This window comes from Dermacentor andersoni, chromosome 4 (genome assembly GCF_023375885.2).
Source record: "Dermacentor andersoni chromosome 4, qqDerAnde1_hic_scaffold, whole genome shotgun sequence".
NCBI classification, from domain to species: Eukaryota; Metazoa; Arthropoda; class Arachnida; order Ixodida; family Ixodidae; genus Dermacentor; species Dermacentor andersoni.
The window spans coordinates 189,516,854-189,543,039 of NC_092817.1; the positions used below are offsets into that span (position 1 = coordinate 189,516,854).

Below are 26,186 nucleotides of genomic sequence, written 5' to 3' on the forward strand. Positions count from 1 at the left end.
GGGACACACGCCTACAACACGCGATAAGAAACCTCCTCTTTAGTACCTAGTTTAGGAGCAAAAGCCCCCAGAATTTCTCTCTCGCGTCCGCTCTTACTCGCGCTTGCGCACAAACAATTGGCGATCCCTCAAATGAACGTCTCGCTAGGCTAGGGACCGGAGCACACAATCATAACGCATGCGCAGAAAGAGCGGTTAAATCCAATTTTGATGTGCTCGTCCTGCTGGTCCTACTACATGGTACTAAACACTTCGCGCATTCTCGCAAAGTTTACTTTCATCTTTAGCGTGTGTACATGAATGCGACAAGTACGAGATACGCCACCGAAGTGTGCGAGCCCGTCTGCACGAGGCGACCCGTTTGCCTTATTTTTGATAGAGCTCGGACTCTAGGCATATTCTTGCACTCCTGCTGCTCTACACGACAAGGTGAGAAATTTTGTTTGATAGTCTGCGCTGCATTTCGAGCTATCTCGCTTTGGGCACGTTGGGCCGCACTTGTTGCTGTGACACGGTTAGCGAAAAACAGCTCGGCCACTGTGGCAGAGTTTAGGAAGTTTGGCATGTACTGTATCAGTAGAATTAGTACATGCCAAACATGGGGTTGTTTGTGGCGCTTTTTGTGGGCATTTCGGGACTCCAGTCATGAGTTTGCTATAGGACAACAAACGCACGAACGCGTTGGAAACGCTCCACATATAAAAAAAAAAAAAAATCCCGTCATGTAGACGGTAACGCGTAGAAGCAGTTTGTTGCCCCAAAGCGTCCAGTTTTTATTCGCATACTGAAAACACGGCATGGGCCCACACACTTTTTGCGCGCGCGCCTAACATACGAGAACGTCGGGTCAAGTGCGGTTTGGCTGTCGCTCCTCGGAGTGTGGCGTCTGTCGTCGCCTATCGCGGACGCAGGACCCAAATATTTTGTCGAAGAACAAGCGTCAGTCGTTCGTGTATTCGTGCTTGTAAGGGGCAGCTAATAATCATGAGGAATTGTGGAAACGATTAGAAATAATTTGAAGGCGGCGCCATCGTGTATCATTGGCGTGCGCACTTTGTCAAAGCTAATTGCCATTGTTCGCAATCTCGCCTGTTCACTTTCGCACGTTTCGTCTCTTCAAGCGGTTTATATCAGAATTACACATGCTTGCAATTTACGTTTTTCAACAGATGACGTCGTGTAGACCCTCGTACGGCAGCTACTGTTGTGTACCGTGGTGCCAAAACAATGGAAGAACGCAAAAGAAGCCCGGAACCTGTTTCTTTCGCATCCCCCGGGACAGCAGGTTTGTTGTGTTACAAGCTTTCACCTGATTGTTTCTCTTGCTGTAATGAGAATACCTAGCTATGTGGAATATTTCCACACTATTATAACTTCGTTTAAGTTGAAGCAATTCCGTGATAGGAATTACGTGTATCTGTGCTCCTAAATCAGCTTGAAAGTGTAACGAGCATCTTCAGGTGGCAGCAGATTGACCACGTTATCACAAAGCAATATAGTGCAAGGTTTTTTTTTGTAGTATAAGCAGTATAACCATTGCACATCTCAGTTACGTGTAGATGCACAGTTTTCGTTGGATCTTTCTTTTTTTTTTTTGAGGATTAGCGAAATTGAATGGGGTGTAATCGCCAAGCAGCTCACTTTCGTATCGTACGGTTTGGCTGCTGTGTCACAAAGTGGCCTTCTGCAATATTTGTGAGAACGGGAGGGTGAGCACAGCCAATTGATGAGCAAGCTCAGCCCCAGAAGTTTGCGTTGACATTTCGGGCTTCAATTAGGGATGGTATATTAAGTGCAGAATGTTTGCAATGCTTTAATAATTACATATGTAATATGAGAAAAGTTTTATTGCAGTTATTCATGAATAAACAGTACATATATACCAATGCAAAATATTTTTTTCTCGCTTTCCGAAAAATTAGGCAAATTTTTTTCGAAATAGGTCCCTCAGAAAAATTAGAATGTGCAATAAAAAAATCAAACCTAGGTGGTCGCATATGGCGAAAAAAATAGACCCTGAAAAGGTCAAGACATTCCAGTTTCCACCAAAACTTTCTTTTGAGCAGTTTCACAAATATGGCAAGTTGCCTGTAATTAAATCGCGCGTTTTAAATTGCTGCTGCATATGACTTACTCGTCATATGGCCTTGGCCGCACACTTTCAAGTATTAGCTAAACAAGTTTTGACATATCCTGTAATTACACCACACACATTTGATTGCACATGCTGATTGTGATAGTTCTCTCCATTCAAATTAAAATTCATGTGGGAAACATTTCTCCCAAGACAGTAGGGTTTATAAATTGTGTGGTGTATATAAAACACACCTACAATGCTCTGGACCCTCTGCATTGATAAATGCAAAGACTGTAGTGAACTCACACTTTAAATTTAGTCAGCACATCACTCATAATATTTCGTTTATTTTGCCCAATTAGGACACTGTTTTGCATAGTTCATTGAAGACACTGGAGAACACAAACCCCAACAAACTATTGAAAATAAAAAGAAAAGGAGGTTCATTAATGATTTGCAATGCTTGTATTTAAGGCAGGAAAAAAGAAGCTCTGCTACACCGTACACTCATGATTGTGCCTACTTCCACCAAGCTTGAAGCCCATACCTTGTACTGGCAGGCTGGGAAACATTACGCATAATGGCATAATGGTAGTTATTCAAGCTTGTAAAGCTTGATCAACTATTTTTATGCAGGGTCCAAAACCGGCTTCCGCAACAAAATGCAAACAGTGGGCCTAGTATTCTTTTGGACAGTGATACATGTCTTTGTCACATGCTCATTCTCAATCCCAAACTCGTTGCTACGTCATGTGTTAACATTACAGGCATGTGATCGCTTAAAAATACAAAATGTATTCATATTTATTTGCAGAACTACATGAAAAGCTACATGTTCAAATAGCACATGTCTTGGTTCAAAACATACTGTTGTCGGTTTCGTTTTCATTATTTCCTGTTATAACAGTGTGTTGTTTTGTATTTTGTGTTTGTATTTTAAGAACAACATTACAAAAGAAAAGAGAACCCGGAAAAGAGATACAGCAAGCACTTAGGTGCTTGCGCTGTTCCGTGACTTTTCATTCCCATCATGAACCAACTTGCCAACAACACTTCTTTAACATCGCTCTTCCATTGTTTCTAAACCTTTTGGGTGTAACACACCCTGTCAATATCTGCAGTAAGGATTTCAGTATTAATACAATATTTTTGAAAATGCCTTGCGCATGGATATTTTCAATTCAATCCTGCTCATCAAAAGCAGCCTTTTAGATTTTTCAATAGCGTCAATAGATTTATGTTTTGATGCCTGTGTTGGAGAACTCTCCTGGCTTTATGGTTGTGCTGTGTGACAAACCTGCTGTTGGTGTTGATGCCTGAGCCGATGGTGTATTGCACGCATATGAATAGTACACCAGTGTTGCAAAAGTCTCAATTCTCCGCCCCCGCCTCCTAGGTATAGACGCCTATTAAGCATTGCTTCATTAAGAATGGGCCGCAAGCCTACGTGCCGTGCCGTTTTGCATAAACGGTAGAGAACGTGAACTTTGGTACATCCAGAGCACGTTGAGCAATGTGCATTTGTGACCGTTAATTTGTGTGTGATTATATTGTACACACCAGAAGGTGACCGCTGGTAGTGCCTAAACCATGGTGGCCATACACCCAGGCTACGTGAAGCTGAGTGCGTCCGTCGCTGTTGTTTTGTGTGTTATTAAATTGCTTGCTAGTATAGGTGACCGCTAGCAGAGTGAACCACGCTGACTTCGCGGGTCACTTACGGGCCGCATCGTGAGGACAGACTGTCAGCACACCCACTTTACTGTATGTCACTTTTGGTTCTGTGGACTGTGGAATTTAAACATTTGCTTTCCCGATTACTGTTTAGAAATGTACTTTGTACCGATGTTCACTGTTCATATTATGATTGCACATCGTAATAGTTCAACATTGTTACATCTATTCTTTGGAATTGTCACCTACATATATTGTGTAACATATTCACATCCACTACTTAATAACGCCAGTTTGTTTTGTTGTTGAGAAATCGCATTAAATTATTGCCCTTTGCTTGACTTCATCAGGCCTTTGTCTCGTTCACAACGGCAATTGGCGAAAGGCAGGCACCAGACCACCCCCTTATGCCACTACTCGAGAGGAGCTAATGCATCGACTCTGAGTCGTCACAGACAGGTAGAATCCACAGAGAACAGGTTGATTACCTGGCTTCTCAACTGCTTTGCCCTCAGCAGCAACTCTCTGGGAGTTTCCTGCCAGCATGTGTGCGGCCCTTCGGACACAGGCAAGCCCTGTTGCAAGTGTCCTTGCTGCGGCAGCTGGTTCTGCTTGACCTCCTCATCACCGTCTTGGAGCTCCAGCTCCAAAGCAATGTTGTGAGAGCGGTTCAGACTGCGACAATTGTGGCTGCTTCTTTAAGCTGATAAAGAAGGGTCCGGTATCTTTGAAGTCATCGGGACCTTGCCTTCAAGAGACCAATGCCCTTCTCCACAACATTCCTCATGGAGGCATGCGCCGGGTTGTAGTGCCCCTCCAGAGTGTGAATGCCTAGCTGGCCTGGCACAAGTGTGAGCAGCCATGGCTCAGGAAGGTAGCCCTCTTCTCCTGCATGTTAGAAACATAACTGTGTAATATACTTCAGTGACTGCAGCATGTCTGCAGCGCTTGCCAAGCACGCATACGCCACGTCGAAAGTTAGTGGTGGGGTAGCCTAAGAGCGGTGAGTGCCTCCAAATGAGTCGTGGCAGGATCTGGGGAAGTGATGATCGATGTCCACGATGCACATGTTAGCATAACACACCTGGATGGCAGAACAAACGGGTGAGAAATAGTTCAGAATAATGAACTTGAGCTGGAATGTTTTTGTATTCGATGTCGTGCTGACTGCTAAACACAGTCTGAAAATGTTTCTAGACCAATATTGTTTTAATCATTCTTTTCCAGGCACAGCTGCATTCTTTCTCACAGTAGTAAAAAGCAATCTCAGAAATAGTTTTCTTTAAATATTGCAAGAAATGTGCCAAAAGCAACATTCATGAGATATTTATGAATTAACACTCATCGTAGCTGCGTTTTTAGTTCACTGCATACTCTTATATTGCTGCCACATGGCCACTATCGATTGCATTCCATTTGATCAAATTTGAAATTCTCAACCGCAATTACCTCCCTCCCACAGGTTGAGCAAATGAGTAAATCTCAAGCGAGAAATTCAATTCTGAAAGGGCTCGAAAAGATTGATAGTGTGTTACGTGACATCCATATTGTACACACTATGATGACGTTGCATGAAACCTGTAAACTACCATAAAAGAAGAAAGGGTGCAATAAATGCAGATCGTGAGTACTTACGACCATGGTATTCAAGGCCTTCGCTCTACATGAAGCTCGCAGTCTTGTCCAGGCTGAGTCTTTCAGGCTCAGCCGTTTTATGGCTATGTTCATCTCGTCGACTCAAGCCACTACACTGAGAACGTGGCTGCGATCTGAAAAGGCCGCCTCTGTGTTAGCCTTTGCTGGCCGGTGTCAACGGGAAGCTCATCTAGCGCTGTTGCCGGCCCACCGTGGTTATTGCCTCCGCGACCGCATGAATACTCTCGCTTACGGAAGCCTACCCCATTGAGGTGAATCCTTCGCTGCTGATGGATCTTTGGAAGCTACCTGTCACGAAGAAACGGACAGCACAAAGCACCTTCTCTTGCGTTGTGACGCCACTAGTCCAAAGGCCACCGATGGGGTCCTCAAATTGTTCGCAGAGGCATTGCACAGTGCTCTTTGAGAGCCTGAAGTGCCCACGGAACTCTTCCTCTGTCAACTCGTCAAAGGTGTCCTGAAAGATTCGTTGCTGAGGCTGGCCGAGAGACTCCAAAAGTGTGACAATAGGAGCGGCCATTGTGACTCATGAGTGCCAAACACTGAATATGGTTCCCTGAGCACTACCTGAAACGGCGAGCATTCTCGAAAAATACACTCGCATCATTGAACAATTAAAGAAAAGAACACCATTTACATTTATCACAGCACAAGCACGACATTTACTTTCGCTGCGATTACAATTGTTTTCAGTAATTAAGATCGCTAACGTTCTGCGACGGCGGGTCTTATTTTGATCTCGAAAAACGGGACCCGTGCCAGAGCGGCAAGCGACGACATTACAAGCAGACTGCATTGTCTGCTACTAGCGTTACTACGGCAGTGGCCATTCATTCCTCAAAGTGAATGACCTTGTCAACTGTCCCACGCTAGCAGACGACTCCACTCGGTTTTCGAATGATTAACAGGAGCGTGACGTATGCGCGTTTTGTGGTCCCGCCCCGGCGCAATGGCAGCATTGGTGAAATGCGCGGGTGCCAACAAATTACAAGAGGGCAATTGAACGAATGGAAAAGTGAGTTTGCGTGATCGCACCCTTGTATCGCTTTGAGCCAAACATTATGCAAGCCACTACAGCTGTTCAGTGATTTCAAAACCAGCGTACCTTTTTTTTTTCGTTTTGAGAAATAACATCCTGCTTCCTAACTGCCTGATGCATCATTCATGCATGTACGCGCTCATGTTTGGAGGCAATAAAATATTTAATGCTTTTTTGTTTGTGGGAAACGACCTGTTTTAATACATGCGCAGGTCGGCGGCATGGGTGACATACTCCCGAAGGGCCGACCTTATGGAAAAGCCAGCCAGCGTATTGTACACTTCATACAGGATGTGCAGTGAACATTTCACTGGACAAGATTTCATGGACCCAGGGCACACGCGGCTCACAAAAAGAGCTGTACCTACAGTTTACCCAGGTATGCAATGCCGCAGGAAGTTTCAGCACAGTCTTGGTGCACCTTTGCTGTAGATAATGGGTGTCTCTCAATGCCTTCATAGAATTGTTAGTGGTGTCAGTTTTGTGGCATTTATTCCAGCATGAACCAGCATCAAGTAGACATTTACTTGTATTTAATTCTTGCAGATTCTGTTGATGTGTCGCCTGCTCAAGTTTTTGTGGTTACGTCGCCTCAAAACACCGTCCCAGAGGACCATCTGGAAAAAGCTGTATGCATCATCTCCTTGTCTGAAGACCCTGCTGTGCAAGGTGCGTGCAGCGTCCAGTGTTTGCTAATGGCAATCCCATTAAAACCCAAATTTATCAATATATGTAGGCTACAGCCATCCTGTGGATGATGAACAAGCCGGTGAGGATGTCGTGGAAGAAACATGCGAGAAAAGCTCCCTCATGGCAGCAAGCCATGTTGCCGAAGGTGAGTTGGTGTTAAGTTTTGCCTGACAAAGTGGCAATGACAGGCAATTTTGCAGGAAGCCTGCAGGTGATGTATGGCTGCAACACCTCCTTGAGCGAGCTAGGTGCTGCAGACTCTCAAGTGGACCTGTCTGGCAGCAGTTCGAGCGGGGCTGAGTGTTATGCTGTGCATGGTAACTCATATCAAGTGTCACTCTTGTTGATAAGAGCATGCAGTCTTCATGCAATACTATACCTAACTGGACATGTTTTACTTTTGGCACAGTCCCAAAGCACAAAATGTTTTTCAGGGCGATTCTTCATGGGGTGCAAGCTTTCATATATTTTTGCTATGAATGTAGCGTTGTGTTGCATAATCATGTGGCTGAGAACACATCTGTACCTGACTGAGCTGCAGCAGCTGTTCATAGAAAATAATATGCCAAAAGCATGATAACAGAAACTGCTACGTATTATTTCCCACTACTTAGGCTGCATTATTGGTCATAACAGTCTGGTTGCTGGCTGTCCGTGCCAAAAAGTAATGGAATGCGAAATCCTTGAAAAGAAGAAAGAAAAGGTGAAATGTGAGCCGCTGCATGATCACCCGCCACCACAACTGCCGCCTCGCGCTTCTCTCCATGAGAGAGGTACACGAGCCTCACGCGCATCTCTCCCATCGCCCTTCCACCCCTCCGAACACGAATGGGCTGCACCCATAGCTCTGCGTTGCACAACCTTCTGAAACACGAATTGACCGTGCCAACTCCATTGACAACGCTGCCAGCACTTCTCCCAGATTGGTCGCTCAGCCCTCACAGTTGGTTCTTTATTCTATGGCCCTCATTCTGTGCAATTTTGCTAATGGATTAAGTCACTCGTGCTTGTCTTTGTTGCGTTGAAGTCGTTCCTGTCCACGTTGTTTCTCAGCCTTGTTTGACTTGCCGCCGAAACGAAAGATGGCTGATCCGCCCGTTGTTTATCAGCAATGCATGACCTTGCCGGTGAAAGGAAGGCGCACTGCTATACATTTGAAAACTAAGTGCTTGTAACTGATGAGGCGACCGTCGCGAATGTGCTTGCAACGAATAGCGACAGTGACGGCCACGACGGCAGCGCTGACGCGGCAGGGCAGGCTGCTTTGACATTGTCCCTGCGGGAGGTCCTGTAGATGATTCAATCTCCCATGCACTTGTTTTCGCGAGGGACCTTCTGCTTCATTACGTGGAGCATGTGGACACCTTGGAGAAGGATGTCGGCAAGCTTCGCGTAAAGCAAGCAAGGCTGACAGACATGCGGTTTTCTCGTGCAAGCCAGTGGGAAATATGTGGCGAGGTGCTTGTGGCGATCTTGCTCCAGCGTTTCTTCTGGATTTCTCAAGCTGAGATGCTGCAGTGGCTATCTTCCCGCATTTTTTAAAAGGTGCCCTTTGCGGCCGCCAAAGCGATGCCTCGGCAGAGCTTGTATATCACTTGCTGCCCGTGACCCTTCTTTGCATTTGTTACAGCAGTGCCATTCTTGAATGCCAACAGCCGCGGCTTGTTAACAACATGCAATCGGAGCATGCAGGAAGCAGAGTTAAACAATTAAGCAAGTCAACACAGTCAGAAGCTGAACAGAGGAAGGGGGTGTGCGGAGAACTGGCATCCCCGCCATTAAAGTTTTCTCGGAATGGCTACGCCATCCCCCATTTTGATTTTCATGCAGCTCCATTACAGTGAAACCTTGTTAAACCGTAGTTGGCCGGAGCTCGGAAAAAGTACGTACGAAACGGTAGTACTGTTTAACCGAAATAGCATCAGATCGCCCACTTACCTGTCGAAAACGGAACTAAGAGAGAGTGCGATGAAAGGGAAAAAAAACATGCAGTATTTAGTCACTTCGTGCGACAAAAATGTTATTTTCGTTTTATGCTGCGGCAGCCTAGCTCGACGACGACAGTGGCCTCAAACTTACTGAAGCTGCATGCCAGCTTTTCAGCCAGCCCCTCTTCTCTGCAAATACTCACAAATACACTGCAAAAATTCATTGGCGTTACATATTCTTCGTGCACGTGCGCAGTAGTGCTGCAGAAGTCCTGAAGGCGCCTTTTTGGAATACTTTTCATTTGGAATAGAGTTCTGTTATCGCGCCCCTGTTCTCGTCGCGACGATTGCATTCATGAGGCTGATGTAACGCGCAGCTTATGCCACTGTCTGGCATGAATCGCCCGTGCTGTCGCTTTCTGTGTCGTCCTCATCACTGTTGCTAGTCAACACTTCGGCAACAAGACAGGCAACGATGGCGAAAAGTCGAACCTTGTAGCCGACATGTCTTCGCGGTCGCAGCAGCACTGCCGAGCAACTTCTTCCCATTCCAAATGCCACACACTGTAGTCAACAGCAGATCCCTGTTGCGTGCCAGCACCAACTTCGTGTCACGTTTGATAGCACGGACGATGTCTAATTTTTCTTCTATGCTGAGCACCCGGCATCCAAGCTTTGGAACGACGCGAGTCCTCGCTTGTGCGACGCCATAACGCTCTCTGGCACGGCGTCGAAATGATGTTGATGTGGCTTCACGCTCAAATGCACAGGGCGCTTGGAGGCCGTTGTTCCGATCTCTGGGGCTTGTTGTTCTGCCGGGCCGCCTGATGGAGACAGCACACCGCTGTGTTTGCGCGACGAAAAGTTGAAACGCTATGTTTTAACAGATGCGTACGCAATAAGCTGGTACGGTTTATGCGGATACAAAACGCATTATGTTCAATGGCCGCTGAGTCGGTGATTTGACTTTACCACTTTTAAAACGAAACTACTGTTTAAGCGGGTACGGTTTAACGAGGTTTTACTGTATAACAATTATCGGTTATACCAATGGGATTTTCGTGGTACTTGAATATTGTTATAAGTATCTTCGTTTGCCTTCGAAGGAATTATTATAGGTGCTTCCCATTGGGTGTGGTCGATGGGCTCAAGAATTCCTGGTAGTATCAACTTGTCTAGTTTGGCTTCAATTTTGGGGTGGAATGCAAATTCGAGCCTTCAAGCGGACTGGGGCAATGTCTGAATTGAGAGTGAACTGCACTGGCGGTCCACTGTAACAACCGAGCACTTTGTCGAATATGGAAACGAAATCTCTTATTATGTCTTCGCACAGAGCAGGCAGCTGGCTGACATGTCGCACCCCGGTGATACTGATGCCTAATGCTGGGAACCAATCCAGACCGAGCAGGCTTGGACGCTTGCCTTTGACAATTGCCAGTTTCAGTAACCTGTTGAAATGGTTGAATGCCACTCTTACTGGGCTAATTCTATGCATCGCAATGTGGCTGTTGGTAATCTCTTTACAATATGAAGCGGTTGCAGCTTTGGAAGTCATCCATTCGGAAAAATCTTTCTGCTGTCGCATCGGAAATGAGCGAGAACGTCGTCCCCGAGTCCAGTTTCATTTGGCACGCTGAGCCCTCGATGCTGACGTTGACATACACTTTCTCCTTGGTGGCTTCCGGCAGCTTATGAATGGAGGCTGGCACACCATCGTTGCAGTACGAGATATTTTCGTGAGAGGCACCCTTGAATTCATTCTTGCTTCCGTTTTCCCAGTATGCTCGTGGGTCGGACCACCCTTGCAAATGACATACCCTGGCACTGTGCCCCGTTCTTCCACAATTTTGGCACTGTGTCCCTGAAATGACAGATTGCGCTAACGCAGGTTCCACCCTGCAGTCTGTCCTTTCGCGTACCGGCAATAGGTCGTGAACATAGAACGTCTTCCTTTGTGACGTCCTGCTCTTCGGTGTTGTCCCCCGTCATTCCTTGGTGCACTGGCTCCATTCGTGTTGTGGCAGTGCTAGAGCAGGGCAGAAGGTCAACCTCCCAGTCCACAACTTCTGCTACAGCGGCCTCATCCATGACACTGGTAAGTCACCTCCTTCGCTAACAGTCGGCTTTTGTTGTATAATAGTAACACGAAACAGTCCCGCAATACAGTGTCGAGGGCTGTGAAATTTCAATGCTGCGCTGAGCTCTGGAGGGTCGCAAGGTCACCGGCAGCTGATTCTCCTGGTGCCTGTTTCGCCGATGAAAATCATAACGCCTTGCCAGTTCGTATGGTTTCAGGGCAAGATGCTCTTGAAGGGCAGACAGTATCGTGGAAAGGGTGGTGTCCAACTGTGTCGGTGCCACGCGGTCTTTGGCTAACTGGAATGTCACGGGAGCACATTGGCTCGGAAACGTGAACCTCTGCTTGTCGGCGTTGTTTGTTGTGGCCTTCCAAAAAGAACTCTAATCATTGAGTGTAAACCTCCCAGTCCTCCTGCTGAGATAAATCAAATGGCTTGATGTAACCTTCCGTGGCGGTGCTCATCAGACTTTCCAGTGGTGGGCATTGTCCTTTTCCTTCAGCTGGCTCCGACAGTGAATCTGCGACGAGATAACTCCCGGTGATAGCATTCCGTTGACTAGGCACCGGTCCCATTCTTGCCGCCAGTGCTGTATCGTGAAAGCGACGACACACTGGCACGAAGTTTGACTCAACTGAAGAAGGCGCAGCCACTTGCTGTAGCCACTCTTTTATTCACATTTGTGACGTCATCGTCAGAATCAAGCGAAGTTGCCAACATCCTAAAACTACAGTCATGGCAGGCAAGTGGCGGCAGCATGCAAACAGAACATACTGTAAAAACCGGACTATAGGTCGGACCGAAATATAGGTCGATCCCCCAACTAATGAATTCTAAAAATGAAAAAATCTTTTTCAATGGCAAAAGTACCGAAAGACACCCTTACCTTGAAACAAATGCGACTCATGAATAGTGACAGTATTTATTTAAATGCTGCTCGCATGTGCACTCGGCCAATTTTTAACAGCATCGCGCGACCATCGACCCGCGTGCTTGACAGCACCTTATTAACGGCGTTGCATGAGCGGCGAAAATCTCCCCCCTCCCCCCCCCCCCAATGTGTACACGTGCGCTTACTTTCGCTATTTCGCCGCTCTGTGCCGTGATGATAAGGTGCTGACAAACACGCGGGTCGATGGTAGCACGATACTACTATAATTTGGCCGGATGTACAGTGCACAGAAGGGCACGAAGTGCGCAAGCGTTACTGCGAATCAGAGCAATGCCTTTGATCAGAGTCGGATGACGAGTGCTTCTCGCTGCCCAGTCCAGAGGCGTGCGCAATCTCTACCGCTTTCAAACGTACGCATTCGGCAGTCACAGGCAGCGATCTTACATGCAGCTCTCGGACGAACTCCGCAACCTTGTCTTCCAGTTCTGCGGTCCATCCACGGAATGACGTTTTCTGTTGGTTTGCTGCTACTGCCTCCGCCAGTGCCGAATTCTCTTTTCGTATACCCCAAATTCGTGCTGTGCCACGAGGTTGCCGTGGGATTCCGCGCACTCAGTCACCTTTTTCTTGAAGGCGATGGTGAATTGTCGTCGGCTTCCGCTCATCTTGAAACAAGATGGGAAAAAGCAGCCTTTAACCAATATAACTTTGTGACAATGTAAACGCAAATTGGCGGTGCCACAATGTCGCCACGCAGTGCTGCTGCTGATGGCGATGGCGAAGGCGGCTGTTTACTTCATCTGCCCATTGTTGCAAGACTTGCGTAGTTTTTCCGCCAGTGTCCGGTATATAAGACGAGGGTCGACTTTTCGCAATGGTTTTTTCAAAAAAAAGTTCGACTTATTTTTATTATTTATTATTTATTGAATACTGCGGACACGTGGTCCAAGCAGGGAGGGCGACATATGGTACATACAAAGAAAATCAGATTGACAAAACAAACAGAACAATGACAGCAACGAATGATACGAACAATGAACGATATTTGAAACGAATAATGAATGATATTTCGGTTTTTACGGTAGGTGAAGATGCTTATCGCAGTGGGTATTGCGGCGATAGCTGTGAATGGGGCATGTGATGACTTGGGGGGGGGGGGGGAGATTTGCTGGTACAATAAGAAACTGCATGCTGTAGTTTTCACATGAGATGGGTAACTATATACTGTTCTTGATGGCGTACGCCTCGCGCTTTTCTCGTTCACAGGGGATCTAGCGGCTGGAAAATGTATACAATCAGTCTGCAGCAGAGAAGGGCAGCGCATTTTGGTTATCGCCTTTTAAAAGCATGCGGCATGCTTCCGATGGCACTATGCGCTGTGCAACAGATGGGCAGAGATGCTTATCGCAGTAGGACTGGTGGTGATAGCTGTGAATCCCACATGCGACGACCCTGGAGAAGATTTGCTGATACCAAAATGAGAAACTGAGTGCGCACCAGCATTTTCATGCCAGGTGGGCGAGTATGTATCTAAACAAATGCGTCCAAGAAAGATTGCTTTATTTACCTTTTAAGGCCCCTGTGCACAAAACAACTGGTCGATGCATTGCTGCCCGCACTTCTGCTTACGTGCAACCAAGTCCTCGTATTGCTGCCAGTTCTGAGTTTCGCTGTACGCCGATGCAAGGACTGCAAAGGCTTGAGTCCAATCCGCATGTGGAAGGCTCCGGAGTGCATGGCCCGTCATCGTCTGAGTCAGAATCGCTGTTTGACAGTGGGAGAACTTGCTCAATTATTTCCTCATCGTTCACTTTGGCACACGACAAAGCCACGCTGTCATCTGCAAAATCTTCTTACCTAATGTTGGCAGGAATTGGCAAGCCGCAGCCTAGCAGGTCATCGATGATGTCCGCATTTGAACTCGTGGTAGGTGGCAGTTCAGCCTCTTCAGTTAGTCAGGCTCGTTTGGACGGTGACTCAAGACTCATTTGGAGTCAGACTGCAAGGGCACTATTCATGCCATTTGACACGACCTATCTATAACTTCACAAGACTTCCTGGAGCCAGCAGAGTGCTGTCTGGAATGCAAACTAAACAAAGAAGCACAGCATGGCAGAACGCTGTTCACAAGGCTAACTCAACAAACTGAATGGCGATAGCTGGCCATTAGCGGGTGTGCCGGAAAAGTATGTGATGATTGCTATGTTGATGCAATCTCACAATTCGGGCAAAGCCTCCAAGATTGGCAGTTGTAGTTAAATCTCGGGCGTAGAGCATTGACCAAGACAAGGCCTCAGAGATTACCATCTAGCTTGTATCTCTGACGCCATACTTCATGTCTCATCAAGGTTGCCAGATGAGATAATGGTGGCAGAGGTGGCGTATATGGACGGACTCCGGATAATTGTATGTAGAGCTGGCAGCTGTTCGAATATCGGTTGTCTTTACACATTAAGTCTATGGTGCCATTGGTGGTGCTGTGAAGCTGTCTGAATTGCCAAGCATGTCTGGATTATCGGTGTCCGATTTATTGGTCAGCGACTGTATGTGCTAAATGTCAAGAACCACGTACAGTACTACAGATTCCAATTACATGACAACATATCGAAAGACAGACAAAAAGACTTCCATGATCTATATGTGTAGGGCGTACCACTACACCTCACTCTCATTTAGGGAGACAATTCAATTGTGCCATTTACAGATGTTGTGAATTTTTTTATACATAGCAGGCTTTGTAAACAGACTTTAAATAATGCCGGTTTTACTGTTTCTACCATTGATTTTCTAACACCCTGTGTCTGGGGCAGTTAATTTTGCTCCAATAAACTCAATTTAACTAACAAACTGACAAAGCCATAATGAATGCTTTTCTGCAGAAGTATGAGTTTTGTAAATGCATGGGGAAATTTCTGTTGAACAAGTTCTCTAAACACATGGCCCATAACCTCTAAGTTGCGCAATCGCTGCTTTGCTTGAACACAGTAGGGTGCTAACTGTTGATGCATTGAATCTGGTTATGTGTCTTGCTCTGCAACTGAAAAAATACCGTCGCCTTGTACTGCCACCTACAGTAAAGGTTCATTAATTCAGATGACAAGAGAGTATAAGAAAATGTCCAAATTACCTGAGTGTCGAATTATCGAATGAACAGCAAAAATGGCACATTTGCAATTCTTTTATTGCATACCTTTACTTTGCGAAGTAGTCGATAATGCTCTTTTTTTTTTTTCGGATAGCTGGGTGTAAAAGACTAGCTTTTATCAGTCTTGTGCGAATATTCGAATTTTTGAATAGTACTTTCAAATAATAAACCATTCAATATTCGCTCCGAGGGCAGTTGTAATATTCGTGCTTTTCGAAGTGTTGACAAACTCACAGTCGCGGGTCTGTTTGCTGTCCAATAATCGGTAAAGCAGAGTTTTTAAGATAAAAAAACTCACACGTTCGGCAAAACTGTATAAATATTATGACGGGAGCTTTCAGATATATTATTTATAATTATTCAATCGACTACGTTTACCAACTGCCAAAAAGAAAGAAAAAAGCAACAATATGCCGATACAACGCCAGCATAGGGCGGTGCCATCTTGACGCGTTTGTTGCCAGCAGCCTTTTCTCACCAACGCCAAATCTAGTTAGAATATGATGTTCTGATGAAGATAACATTTTATTTTCATCTGACACATGTTTTCTCTTTTAAATAATCGCTTCATTAATTTACCTCCTTTTTGAAATATTGTAGTCATTTACTATAATATTTCAATAGAAAATGATATGCTGAGGCCAACGTTGCCGAGGCTCAGTGAATGAGAATGACATTGACATTGTCAAAGTTGAAAATGGCAGAAGCCTCGTTGGTCGGTAAAGTAGACGACAGTGTGAAAAACCCAGTTTTGAGGTATTTCTGTAAACTTTCATCTAAAAACAAAGCACGGTGTGAGCAATGCAAAAAGTTAGTGAAGATGCCAACAAGGACAACAACCACCCTTGCAAACCAGCTGAAAAAGCATCCGAGCTTGTATGCGTCCTATGAAAACTAATGTGCCACCCGTGAAAGACAAAAGAAGACCGCTGGACAGTCTACGCCGCAGCTGTCAGTTTCATTGCATTTTCGGCCTACATTGAAATCGACTGCACCGAAGGCGAGGCAATTGACTGAGAAGATCACGACCTTCGTCGCGGGCGGCTTGCACTCCTACAACATGGTCGAGGAAAGTGGCTTTGTCGAACTGCTGAGGTGCGCTATTCCTGAGTACAGCGTGCCCTCCAGGACCACATTCTCGAGATCGGTGATCTCCGATGAGTATGCCGCAAAAAAGACTGAAGTTATGAAAGTGCTCCGATCAATAATTGATGCTGGCGTCCGTTGCTACAGTTTGACCACCGACAGTTGGACCTTGCACGCTTGTCAGAGCTATGTAAGTGTGACGTGCCACATGATGGAGAGGAAGTTCGTGCTGAGCACCTACACTCTAACATGCGGTCAAATGGCTGAAGACTGTATCGCGGAAAATATTCGCCAGTTTCTGCAGAAGGTGATTAGGGATTGGGAGCTTCGAGAAGACTTGCCTACATATATTGTCACTGATAATGGCAGAAACTGTCGCTGCCGTGGAGCACTCCCAGTGGCACAGGTTTCAGTGTTTCGCCCACACTCTGCAACTCTGCATCACTGATGCAAAAAAGCAAACACAACCTTTCTTTCAGCTATGTGCGAAGGCACGTGGTATTGTTGGTCACTACAAACGTAGTACTCCAGCACGCACCTGACTGCAAGAAATGCAAAAAATTATGGAGATTGAACCCCTCGAAGTCATGCAAGATGTACCTATGCTCTGGAATAGCGAACATGCCATGATGTCGAGGCTCCTTGAGCTTCATACTGCAATCTCTGCAGAGCTATCCAAGTCGGATGGTGTTGAAAACCTGTCGTCCACGGAGTGGAAGCTAATGGCAAGGCTGGTCAGTGTACTTCAGCCCATTCAGCAAGCAACAGTGGAACTTTCTGCGACCACATACCCAACACTCGCACGTGATACCCTTGCTTCAGTGCACCGAGGTTACACTAAAAGAGTACATTTCGGTAGCCAGTGAGGCAGCCTCCTTTGCTGGCAGCCTCCTGCGAAGTCTGAAGACCAGGTTTGTGGATGTCAAGCTGTGCCCACTGTTAGTGCTGGCAACGCTGGTAGATCCCCATTATAAGGCAATTTTTCTTTCCGCACCAAGCGAAAAGTTTTGGGCTGCTGCTTTCTGAAGTTGAAAAACTCCACCCGTCTGGGACAGAAGCCAGAGAGAATGAAAGCGCCGCAAGCACCAAAGAAGAGGCATGCTCTGTGTGGGCTGCATTTTCAAAAGTGAAGATGGCTTCAGAGGAAAGACTGCAGTCGGTTGGCATGTCCCAGTACAAGAAACAGGTGAATGAGTATCTCCAAACCGCAGTGCTTTGCCGGTCAGAGGATCCCCTCCTGTGGTGTTCAACCTTGGGCTCCTAGCTCTAACCTGTGGTGGCTATAGTCGCACAGAGGTACCTGTCAATTCCAGCTACCCAGGCATCCAGCGAAAGGGTCTTCTCAACTGCAGGCAACATTGTGACGACCAGGAGGGAGCACCTGCTTCCAGAGCACATCGAACAACTTGTATTCCTTCATGACAACTGACTGAACTCTGTGTCCCATTTCATTTAGTCTTTCATATTTGTATTGTAATAAATAATTCATACTAGAAATTATTGTGGTCTCATTATCACCAATTAAGTTAGTCTACTTAATAATTGCACGCATCTAATAATGCTCTTGGGTATCACCTTTGGGCCAAGTATTTTTTAACAACTATTCGATTCGAAAATATTCGGCCATAATCACTATTCGCTTCGAACTCAAAATCCACTATTCGCACAACCCTAGTTTTTATACGTGCGACAAACCCTCCAGTGCAAGTGCATTGCATGGAGTGTCATAGCAGAGCTGCTCTAAAACGGCAAGAGCATCCGCGGCTTCTTTTGCAGTATGACTCACTGGGAGTAGTGCAACTTCATCGCATGGAGTACTGAAACTTCTTCGCATGGGTTGCCTTTATCGGACGCCTAATCTGTGACATTGTGGGCATCGCTGATATCTGATCATCACTAAACTGGCCGGCGACGACAACGGCATCATCAGTGGCAATGTAGTCAGCAAGCTGAATCTCTTAGGGGAGCAGGCCAATGAAAGCGTCACCGTCTTCTGGTGCTGCAGACTCCAGGCTTTCAGATGTCTCATTCTGCACAAATCCACGATGTCTAAAACAGTTTGCCACCACACGTACACACGTATTCGGCCTCATGTGCGCCAAAATATGTATCGCACTCGGAAGCATGATGTATGCTGCTTCCGGTCCCTATGGAAAAGTGTGTTCCAACATGTGCTTACAACACCTTTTCTTGACATATTGGATAATTCCCTGGTCTATCGGTTGAAGGACAGTGGTAGTGTTGAGAGGAAGGAACACAAGCTGGAAACATTGCAGTATGCGGTGCAATTTTTCACTATGAGCGGCACCTTGTGCTTCTTGGCACTGAAGCATCGATCCAGATCCTGCAGCCAAGCACTAAATATGTCCAAGGTCATCCATGCTTTGCAATTTGCATGCACGGTACTCGACGGGAAGGTACTTGGTGTTGTAAAAACATCTCTGTTTCAGTGCTTTTCCAATGACAAGAATTTTAATGCGCTCCTTGCCCATCTTGTTTCTTGCCAACAACACTGTCACCCGCTCCTTGTTTCTTTTACCGCCAGTACAAGGGTCCCCTTTGAATGTAATTGCTTTGTCTGGCAGCACTTTGAAGAAGAGTTCCGTTTCGTCAGTGTTAAAGACGTTTGGGCCCTAGGCTGCCACATGCTTTTTGGGCTTGACATTTTGCCATTCATTATCAACTTCTTCATCCACCTCACCCCTCTACCTGCACACGGTCCTAAACAAAAGGCCATGCCGCTCCTTAAAATGTGCTAAACAACCCTCCGGCACTTTGAACAAATCATTATTTATTCATAAGACATAGTTCTTTGCTTGTGCGCAGATAAGTAGCCCACTCAACAGTAGCTTCGCATCACGTGCAGCAGTAATCCACCGAAACAATGCTTCCTCCAGCGATAGGTGGGCTGCAGTTTGTAGTCGCTTTCGACCTAAATAACATTTATCTCCCAAAGGCTTCCACTATTCGTGCCTCATTCCTGACTTATGTCGATAGCGTGCTTTTAATGTCGAATTAGTTTGTCACTTTTCTGGAAGCACCATTTTTCAGTGCTTTGAGAATTTGTACTTTGGTTGCTAAGCCCTTGGCTGCGTACTTTGTGCGCTTTGCCAGTACTGCCGTCACCGTAGTGAGCAACTGCACAGTAGCACGTCACCTACAGACACGACACAGATGACACTAGCACCTCACACTGACATGACATTAGTACCACAGTGATGACAGTAGTACCACATGCACAGGCATACAACGATGACAGTGGCTCAGTAGCATATCACATACCAGCATGGCACTGATGACAGTAACGATATGCGATCTAAATCCGCACCTTGATTGTATAGCAGTGCCACCTTTCATACGTTTTTGGAAAGAAAAGCGGTTTCCGGCGTTTCTGCCCCATTAAAAGCGACGACAATAGTGATGCGCGCTGCAAAAGCTCGTTTCAATTGTATACCAACGCTGTCCTTCACTTGCCTCCAGTCAGAATGGGCGGTGCGCATGCAATTTTATGCCATATAATGAAGGTTTGCTGCCATAGGGCTGTGTACATTTTTGAAGAGAGGGAACGCTGAATTCTGTGAATTTGCGAATTACCGGGGCCTGAATAGGCATGGAGGGTGTGAGTGAAGTACGCCAAACTTGTGCCTGACATGTTCTCATTAGCATTGTAGCTTGTGGAATTCATGTGATGCATAAGTTGCTGCATAAAGTGTTTCCACTGCAGCATGTCACCTGGATGATACTGCCAGTGGGGAAAAATATTGTGCTTCTGTGTGTTTGTGCAGATGGCATGTCCACAAGTACCAGCAGCTTTATTGACAAAGCTGCAAGCTCAGGAGGAGACCTTCCTGGTAAGTATTCGGTTCATGTAAAGCTAGCAGTGGCTAGCGACTGGGCTTTAGCACCCCTCTGTTCCAGAATATTTCTGGCTGCCGCTTTGCGCCATATCATGCTTTGCACCAGAGCAGTCCTGCTCAGTCCAGAGCAGTCCTGCAATCCTGCTCACCAGAGCAGGATTGGCCACCCTGGTGCAGTACTTGACCACAACCTCCTATATGAATATAACAATCAAACCCCGGCCCTCAGTCCCCAGCAGCCGCGAAGCAACTGACCGCGGCAGTGGTCAGATCTGTGACACAGAAGAGGGCGCTAAGAATCCCTGGCTCCGGACAGGCCGCCATTGGAATCTGAACCTGGCAACGTTTAACGTTCGAACGTTATCTAGGGAGGCGAGTCTAGCAGTGTTATTGGAGGAATTACAGGGTAGTAAATGGGATATAATAGGGCTCAGTGAGGTTAGGAGGACAAAAGAAGCATATACAGTGCTAAAAAGCGGGCACGTATTGTGCTACGGGGGCTTAGCGGAGAGACGAGAACTAGGAGTCGGATTCCTTATTAATAAGGATATAGCTGGTAACATACAGGAATTCTATAGCATTAAGGAGAAGGTGGCAGGTCTTGTGAAACTTAATAAGAGGTACAAATTGAAGGTAATACAGGTCTACGCCCCTACATCCAGTCATGATGACCAGGAAGTCGAAAGCTTTTATGAAGACATGGAATCGGCGATGGGTAAAGTCAAAACAAAATAAACTATACTGATGGGTGACTTCAATGCCAAGGTAGGCAAGAAGCAGGCTGGAGACAAGTCAGTGGGGGAAAATGGCATAGGCTCTAGGAATAGTAGGGGAGAATTATTAGAAGAGTTTGCAGAACACAATAATATGCGGCTAATGAATACCTTCTTCTGCAAGCGGTATAGCCGAAAGTGGACATGGAGGAAGCCAAATGCCGAGACTAGAAATGAAATAGACTTCATACTCTGTGCTAACCCTGGCATCATACAAGATGTGGACAAGGGTAGCCAACGGGACATTATTCTGGTTAACCTCACTGCCTTCTACTTATCTCTTTCCCTCCTCCTCGGCAAGGTGCGCTGCAGTGACCATAGGATGGTAAGGACTCGAATTAGCCTAAACTTCAGGAGGGAACGGAAGAAACTGGTTCATAAGAAGCCAATCAATGAGTTAGCAGTAAGAGGGAAATTAGAGGAATTCCAGATCAAGCTACAGAACAGGTGTTCGGCTTTAACTCAGGAAGAGGACCTTGGTGTTGAAGCAATGAGCGCCAATCTTCTGGGCATCATTAAGGAGTGTGCAACAGAAGTCGGTGGTAACTCCGTAAGACAGGATACCAGTAAGCTATCGCAGGAGACGAAAGATCTGATCAAGAAACGCCAATGTATGAAAGCCTCTAACCCTACAGCTAGAATAGAACTGGCAGAACTTTCGAAGTTAATCGACAAGCGTAAGACAGCTGACGTAAGGAAGTATAATATGGATAAAATTGAACATGCTCTCAGGAATGGAGGAAGCCTAAAAGCAGTGAAGAAGATGCTAGGAATAGGCAAGAATCAGATGTATGCATTAAGAGACAAAGCCGGCAATATCACTACTAATGTGGATGAGATAGTTCAAGTGGCTGAGGAGTTCTATAGAGATTTATACAGTACCAGTGGCACCCACGAAGATACTGTGACAGAGAATAGTCTAGAGGAATTTCAAATCCCACAAGTAACGCCGGAAGAAGTAAAGAATGCCTTGGGAGCTATGCAAAGGGGGAAGGCAGCTGGGGAGGATCGGGTAACAGCAGATTTGTTGAAGGATGGTGGGAACATTGTTCTAGAAAGACTGGCCGCCCTATATGCACAATGCCTCATGACCTCGAGCTTACCGGAATCTTGGAAGAACGCTAACATAATCCTAGTCCATAGAAAGGGGAAGCCAAAGACTTGAAAAATTATAGACCGATCAGCTTACTGTCCGTTGCCTACAAAGTATTTACTAAGGTAATCCCAAATAGAATCAGGAACACCTTAGACTTCTGTCAAGCAAAGGACCAGGCAGGATTCCGTAAAGGCTACTCAACAATAGACCATAGTCACACTATCAATCAGGTGATAGAGAAATTTGCGAAATATAACCAACCCTTATATATAGCTTTCATTGATTACGAAAATGCGTTTGATTCAGTCGAAACCTCGGGAGTCATGGATGCATTACGGAATCAGAGTGTAGACGAGCCGTATGTAAAAATACTGAAAGATATCTATAGCGGCTCCACAGCCACCTTAGTTCTCCATAAAGAAAGGCGTCAGACAGGGAGATACGATCTCTCCAACTCTCCTATGCTATTCACAGCTTGTTTACAGGAAGTATTCAGAGACTTGGAGTGGGAAGAACTGGGGATAAAAGTTGATGGAGAATACCTCAGCAACTTGCGATTCGCTGATGATATTGCCTTGCTTAGTAACTCAGGAGACCAATTGCAATGCATGCTCACTGACCTGGAGAGGCAAAGCAGAAGGGTGGGTCTGAAAATTAATCTGCAGAAAACTAATGTTTAACAGTCTCGGAAGAGAACAGCAGTTTACGATAGGTAGCAAGGCACTGGAAGTGATAAGGGAATACATCTACTTAGGACAGGGAGTGACCACGGATCGGGATCATGAGACTGAAATAACCAGAAGAATAAGAGTGGGCTGGGGTGCGTTTGGCAGGCATTCTCAAATCGGGAACAGCAGGTTGCCACTATCCCTCAAAAGAAAAGTGTATAACAGCTGTGTCTTACCAGTACTCACGTATGGGGCAGAAACCTGAAGGCTGACGAAAAGGGTTCTGCTTAAATTGAGGACGATGCAACGAGCTATGGAAAGAAGAATGATGGCTGTAACGTAAGGGATAAGAAAAGAGCAGATGGGTGAGGGAACAAACGCGGGTTAATAACATCGTAGTTGAAATCAAGAAAAAGAAATGGGCAGGACATGCAATGGGGAGGGAAGATAACCGATGGTCATTAAGGGTTACAGACTGGATTCCAAGGGAAGGGAAGAAAGCGTAGCAGGGGAGAAAGTTAGGTGGGCGGATCACATTAAGAAGTTTGCAGGGACAACATGGCCACAATTAGTACGTGACCGGGGTAGTTGGAGGAGTATGGGAGAGGCTTTTGCCCTGCAGTGTGCGTAACCAGGCTCATGATGATGATGCTTTGCACATTGCCTATGAACGCTCACCCCAGACAAGTACAAGATGGTACTACACTCCTTGGGGCAGACCAAGGGCCTGCTCAAGGTAATAGTGGTATTATGCACCAAGCATGGGAAATTTGACAGGGAATAATGGAACCTTAGCCAGCCTACCCCGAAATGCAACCTTAGTCGAAAAAGAAATATCCTGGCTATGCACCTGAGAACCAGTGAATCAATATGTAGGTTTTCTTTGAGATAGTGGCTGCTGTGTGGCTCATTGTACTTATAGAAATTATAGAAGGTTTGAAAAACTGCAACTTCATATTGTTAGATTTTTTTTACTGTTCAATCAAGCTTCATGAGCATGTACAGCTTAAACAGAGATAAATATTAGTCTAGCTATAATTCCGGTCATAATGGCTTTGTTTATAAATAGGACTGTGAGTCACGACAATTGTAATTGTTTAAAAGTATCTTAGTGTATTGCTTTGCATGTTTTGTAGTCTCTTAATGCACTCTTGAGTATGAGGTAACCAGTAAATTAGTGTGCTACCAAGGACTTGTTGTGTACTTAGCTTTATTAATGTTTACCATGTTTTGTGCATCCTACAGTTGCTTTCAACGGTGTAGCAAGAGGCTCTCCATCAAAAAAATTTAGGAGAACCATCCAACGACTGCAATCCAAGGTGGCAAGCTACCGGCGGACCATCGCACGGTTACGGAAGCAGCAGAGCAAGCTCCTGCTATCAGTTTCGAAGGCACTAGAAATTATCCGTCCATGTGTGACAGAGGAGGTTTTTAAACTTCTATGTGCACACATGCAGTTGCAGCAAAAGGGCAATGGCAAGCGGTTCCCTGCTTGGGTCAGGAAGTTTGCTTTGCATTTGTATTTTCGTGGACCACGAGCTTACGAATATTTGGCACCAATTTTCTCATTACCTACACCACGTTCTCTGAGGCGGTGGATAAGTAACCTGGCGGATGAGCAGGTGTGATTCCTAAATGTATGGAGTATTTCAGCGAGCATCAAACATAAAATAAGTGTGACCGAGTGTGCACACTCGTGTTTGATGAAATAGCTCTAAACAAGAATTTGTCTTATGATAAAGTTCAAGAAGTTCGTGTAAATATATTTCTGGACACGTTTGTGATGGCATGTCCGATTTGTGGTTCCCTCTGAAGGTGCAACTGCACCTCCAGGTGGTTGGGTGGGGTGCAACAGTCCTTTCAGGATGCTATTCATTGTGAACCCCTGCAGCTTTGCAATGTCAATTGTTTAACCTTCACCACGTGCCTAAGGGGAAGGAGCTCAAATACGATGCAGTGCACAATGTGGTAGTCTCGGGAAGATTACTCAAGCCAGTTCCTGGTTTTAAAGGCTTAGTGCATGTGTTGATATTGTACATGTGACAGAGCTGATGCGAGGTAATCTTGCAGAACGGTTGAGTGAGTGGGTGAGGCTGCAGATTTCAGTGCAGAGCAATGTTGTGGTCTTGCAAAGACTACTTTGTGCGTGTTGCCGATTGGATACATAAATGACAAAAGCAGATGTGGGTGCTTGTGGAAGTCGGCTTGTGGAATGGTCGTTGGGTGAGGGGGTGTAGATATATGTGCAATGCAAAATGGTGGTCTCGGAAAGACTGCTTTCTGTGCGTTGAGGATTGGAGACATAACGGATATAAAAGCATGCATGGAAGGGGGTGGGTAAGCTTGCGGAATGATAGGGGGAATGGGTGCGGATTACCCTAGGCGGTGTTCGATTATCTGGTTGATCGGCATGTTGCCGAAAGGATTAACGTTAACAATGCTTTGAGTACCAACCTAAGGTTTAAAGAAATAACTGACGTTTCAGAGCCGGCACTGCTCTTGTTTACAGTGAAATAGCATTTCATTCTATGCATTAAACTAGGTGGTAGTGCACTCCCCAGAGGTATGATGGAGGTCGCACCTCTAGAGGAAGTGAGAGGGGGAGGGGATAGACTTCTCGAGTTATTAGTTAATGAGGCCTGTAGCGCGGCCCGAAAACACCAGATATGTTACGACAAAAATATGCATTATTTGTGCAGAAAGTGGCACAAGTCTACTAGTCTTTTTTTTTTTTTTTTGCTGGAACATGAAGTGTTTTGTTACATGTCTCTCTTTTTTTAGGCTGCAACATTCGATTTTTTTTCTCTCCAAGTTATGTATTATTGATCGCCTAATGGCATTATTCTGGCAATGTCTTCCAGCTTGCTTTCAGTGTGTAAAATAGGTCGCAAGTGTATCGGCTTTGCATTTTTGTGATGTGAAACAGATTACTTGGTTTTCTGTATTGCACTCCTGCCCTGTTATGTATGTGCCAAGTTGCGACGGTATATTGTGTTGCTCTTGTATTTCATGGAGTGAAGTAAATATCAAATTAAAAGGTTATCTAGCATCTGTTTTCTGGAATGGCGTTGTTGGACAAGGCTGTGGGACAGCTGCGTTAAGATGGCAGACCCACACCGGTGATACGAGCCCTCAGTTTTCAGTACTTTTGGAGCAACTGTGGCAGCTCTTCTAATGAGGATATAAAGTTGTTGTACATATCATTGTGAAGCTTTATTCTTCTAGATTCCATATATATATATATATATATGATAGATGGATTTATGATTTAGAAATGTCCAAAAACATGCATCAGATACATGGTTTTTGCTGTCTCATTCGTGACCATATTTAGAAAAAACTACCGCACTTACTGCATTTCAGGTTTCTCTCTAGCTTTAGGACATCTTTATTTGCTAGACGTAGCAAAATGTTGAATTTTCACTTTCTGGCTAATTTGCTTTTGAAGATTGTCAAATATAGCGACTGTTGCTGTGAACGGCCCAGCAACTCTACGCTAAGAGAAACCAAATTTTGGAGAAATTATA

At 45.6% G+C, this 26,186-nt stretch overlaps 1 protein-coding gene across 2 annotated transcripts; it reads left to right on the forward strand.

The window, feature by feature from the left end:
* Positions 1-209: 209 nt before the first annotated feature.
* On the forward strand, positions 210-25,708 carry LOC126530585 (uncharacterized). Of its 2 annotated transcripts, XM_050177849.3 has the most exons (8): positions 210-429; positions 1,170-1,285; positions 6,659-6,825; positions 6,993-7,115; positions 7,183-7,281; positions 7,337-7,453; positions 20,051-20,116; positions 23,905-25,708. In XM_050177849.3, the coding sequence occupies exons 2-8, from the start codon at positions 1,170-1,172 to the stop codon at positions 24,285-24,287; spliced, it is 1,071 nt and encodes a 356-aa protein (XP_050033806.1). In that variant the 5' UTR covers positions 210-429; the 3' UTR covers positions 24,288-25,708. The 2 variants fall into 2 exon arrangements, with proteins under 2 accessions (XP_050033806.1, XP_054926623.1); XM_055070648.2 differs by lacking the exon at positions 7,337-7,453.
* Positions 25,709-26,186: the final 478 nt, after the last annotated feature.

Bases quoted from the DNA above. Each gene is read 5' to 3' on its own strand.
- LOC126530585 (XM_050177849.3), top strand. From the start codon at position 1,170: ATGACGTCGTGTAGACCCTCGTACGGCAGCTACTGTTGTGTACCGTGG. The intron at 7,282-7,336 runs GTGAGTTGGTGT...GCAATTTTGCAG, and splicing joins AGCAAGCCATGTTGCCGAAG to GAAGCCTGCAGGTGATGTAT. The intron at 20,117-23,904 runs GTAAGTATTCGG...TGCATCCTACAG, and splicing joins CTCAGGAGGAGACCTTCCTG to TTGCTTTCAACGGTGTAGCA.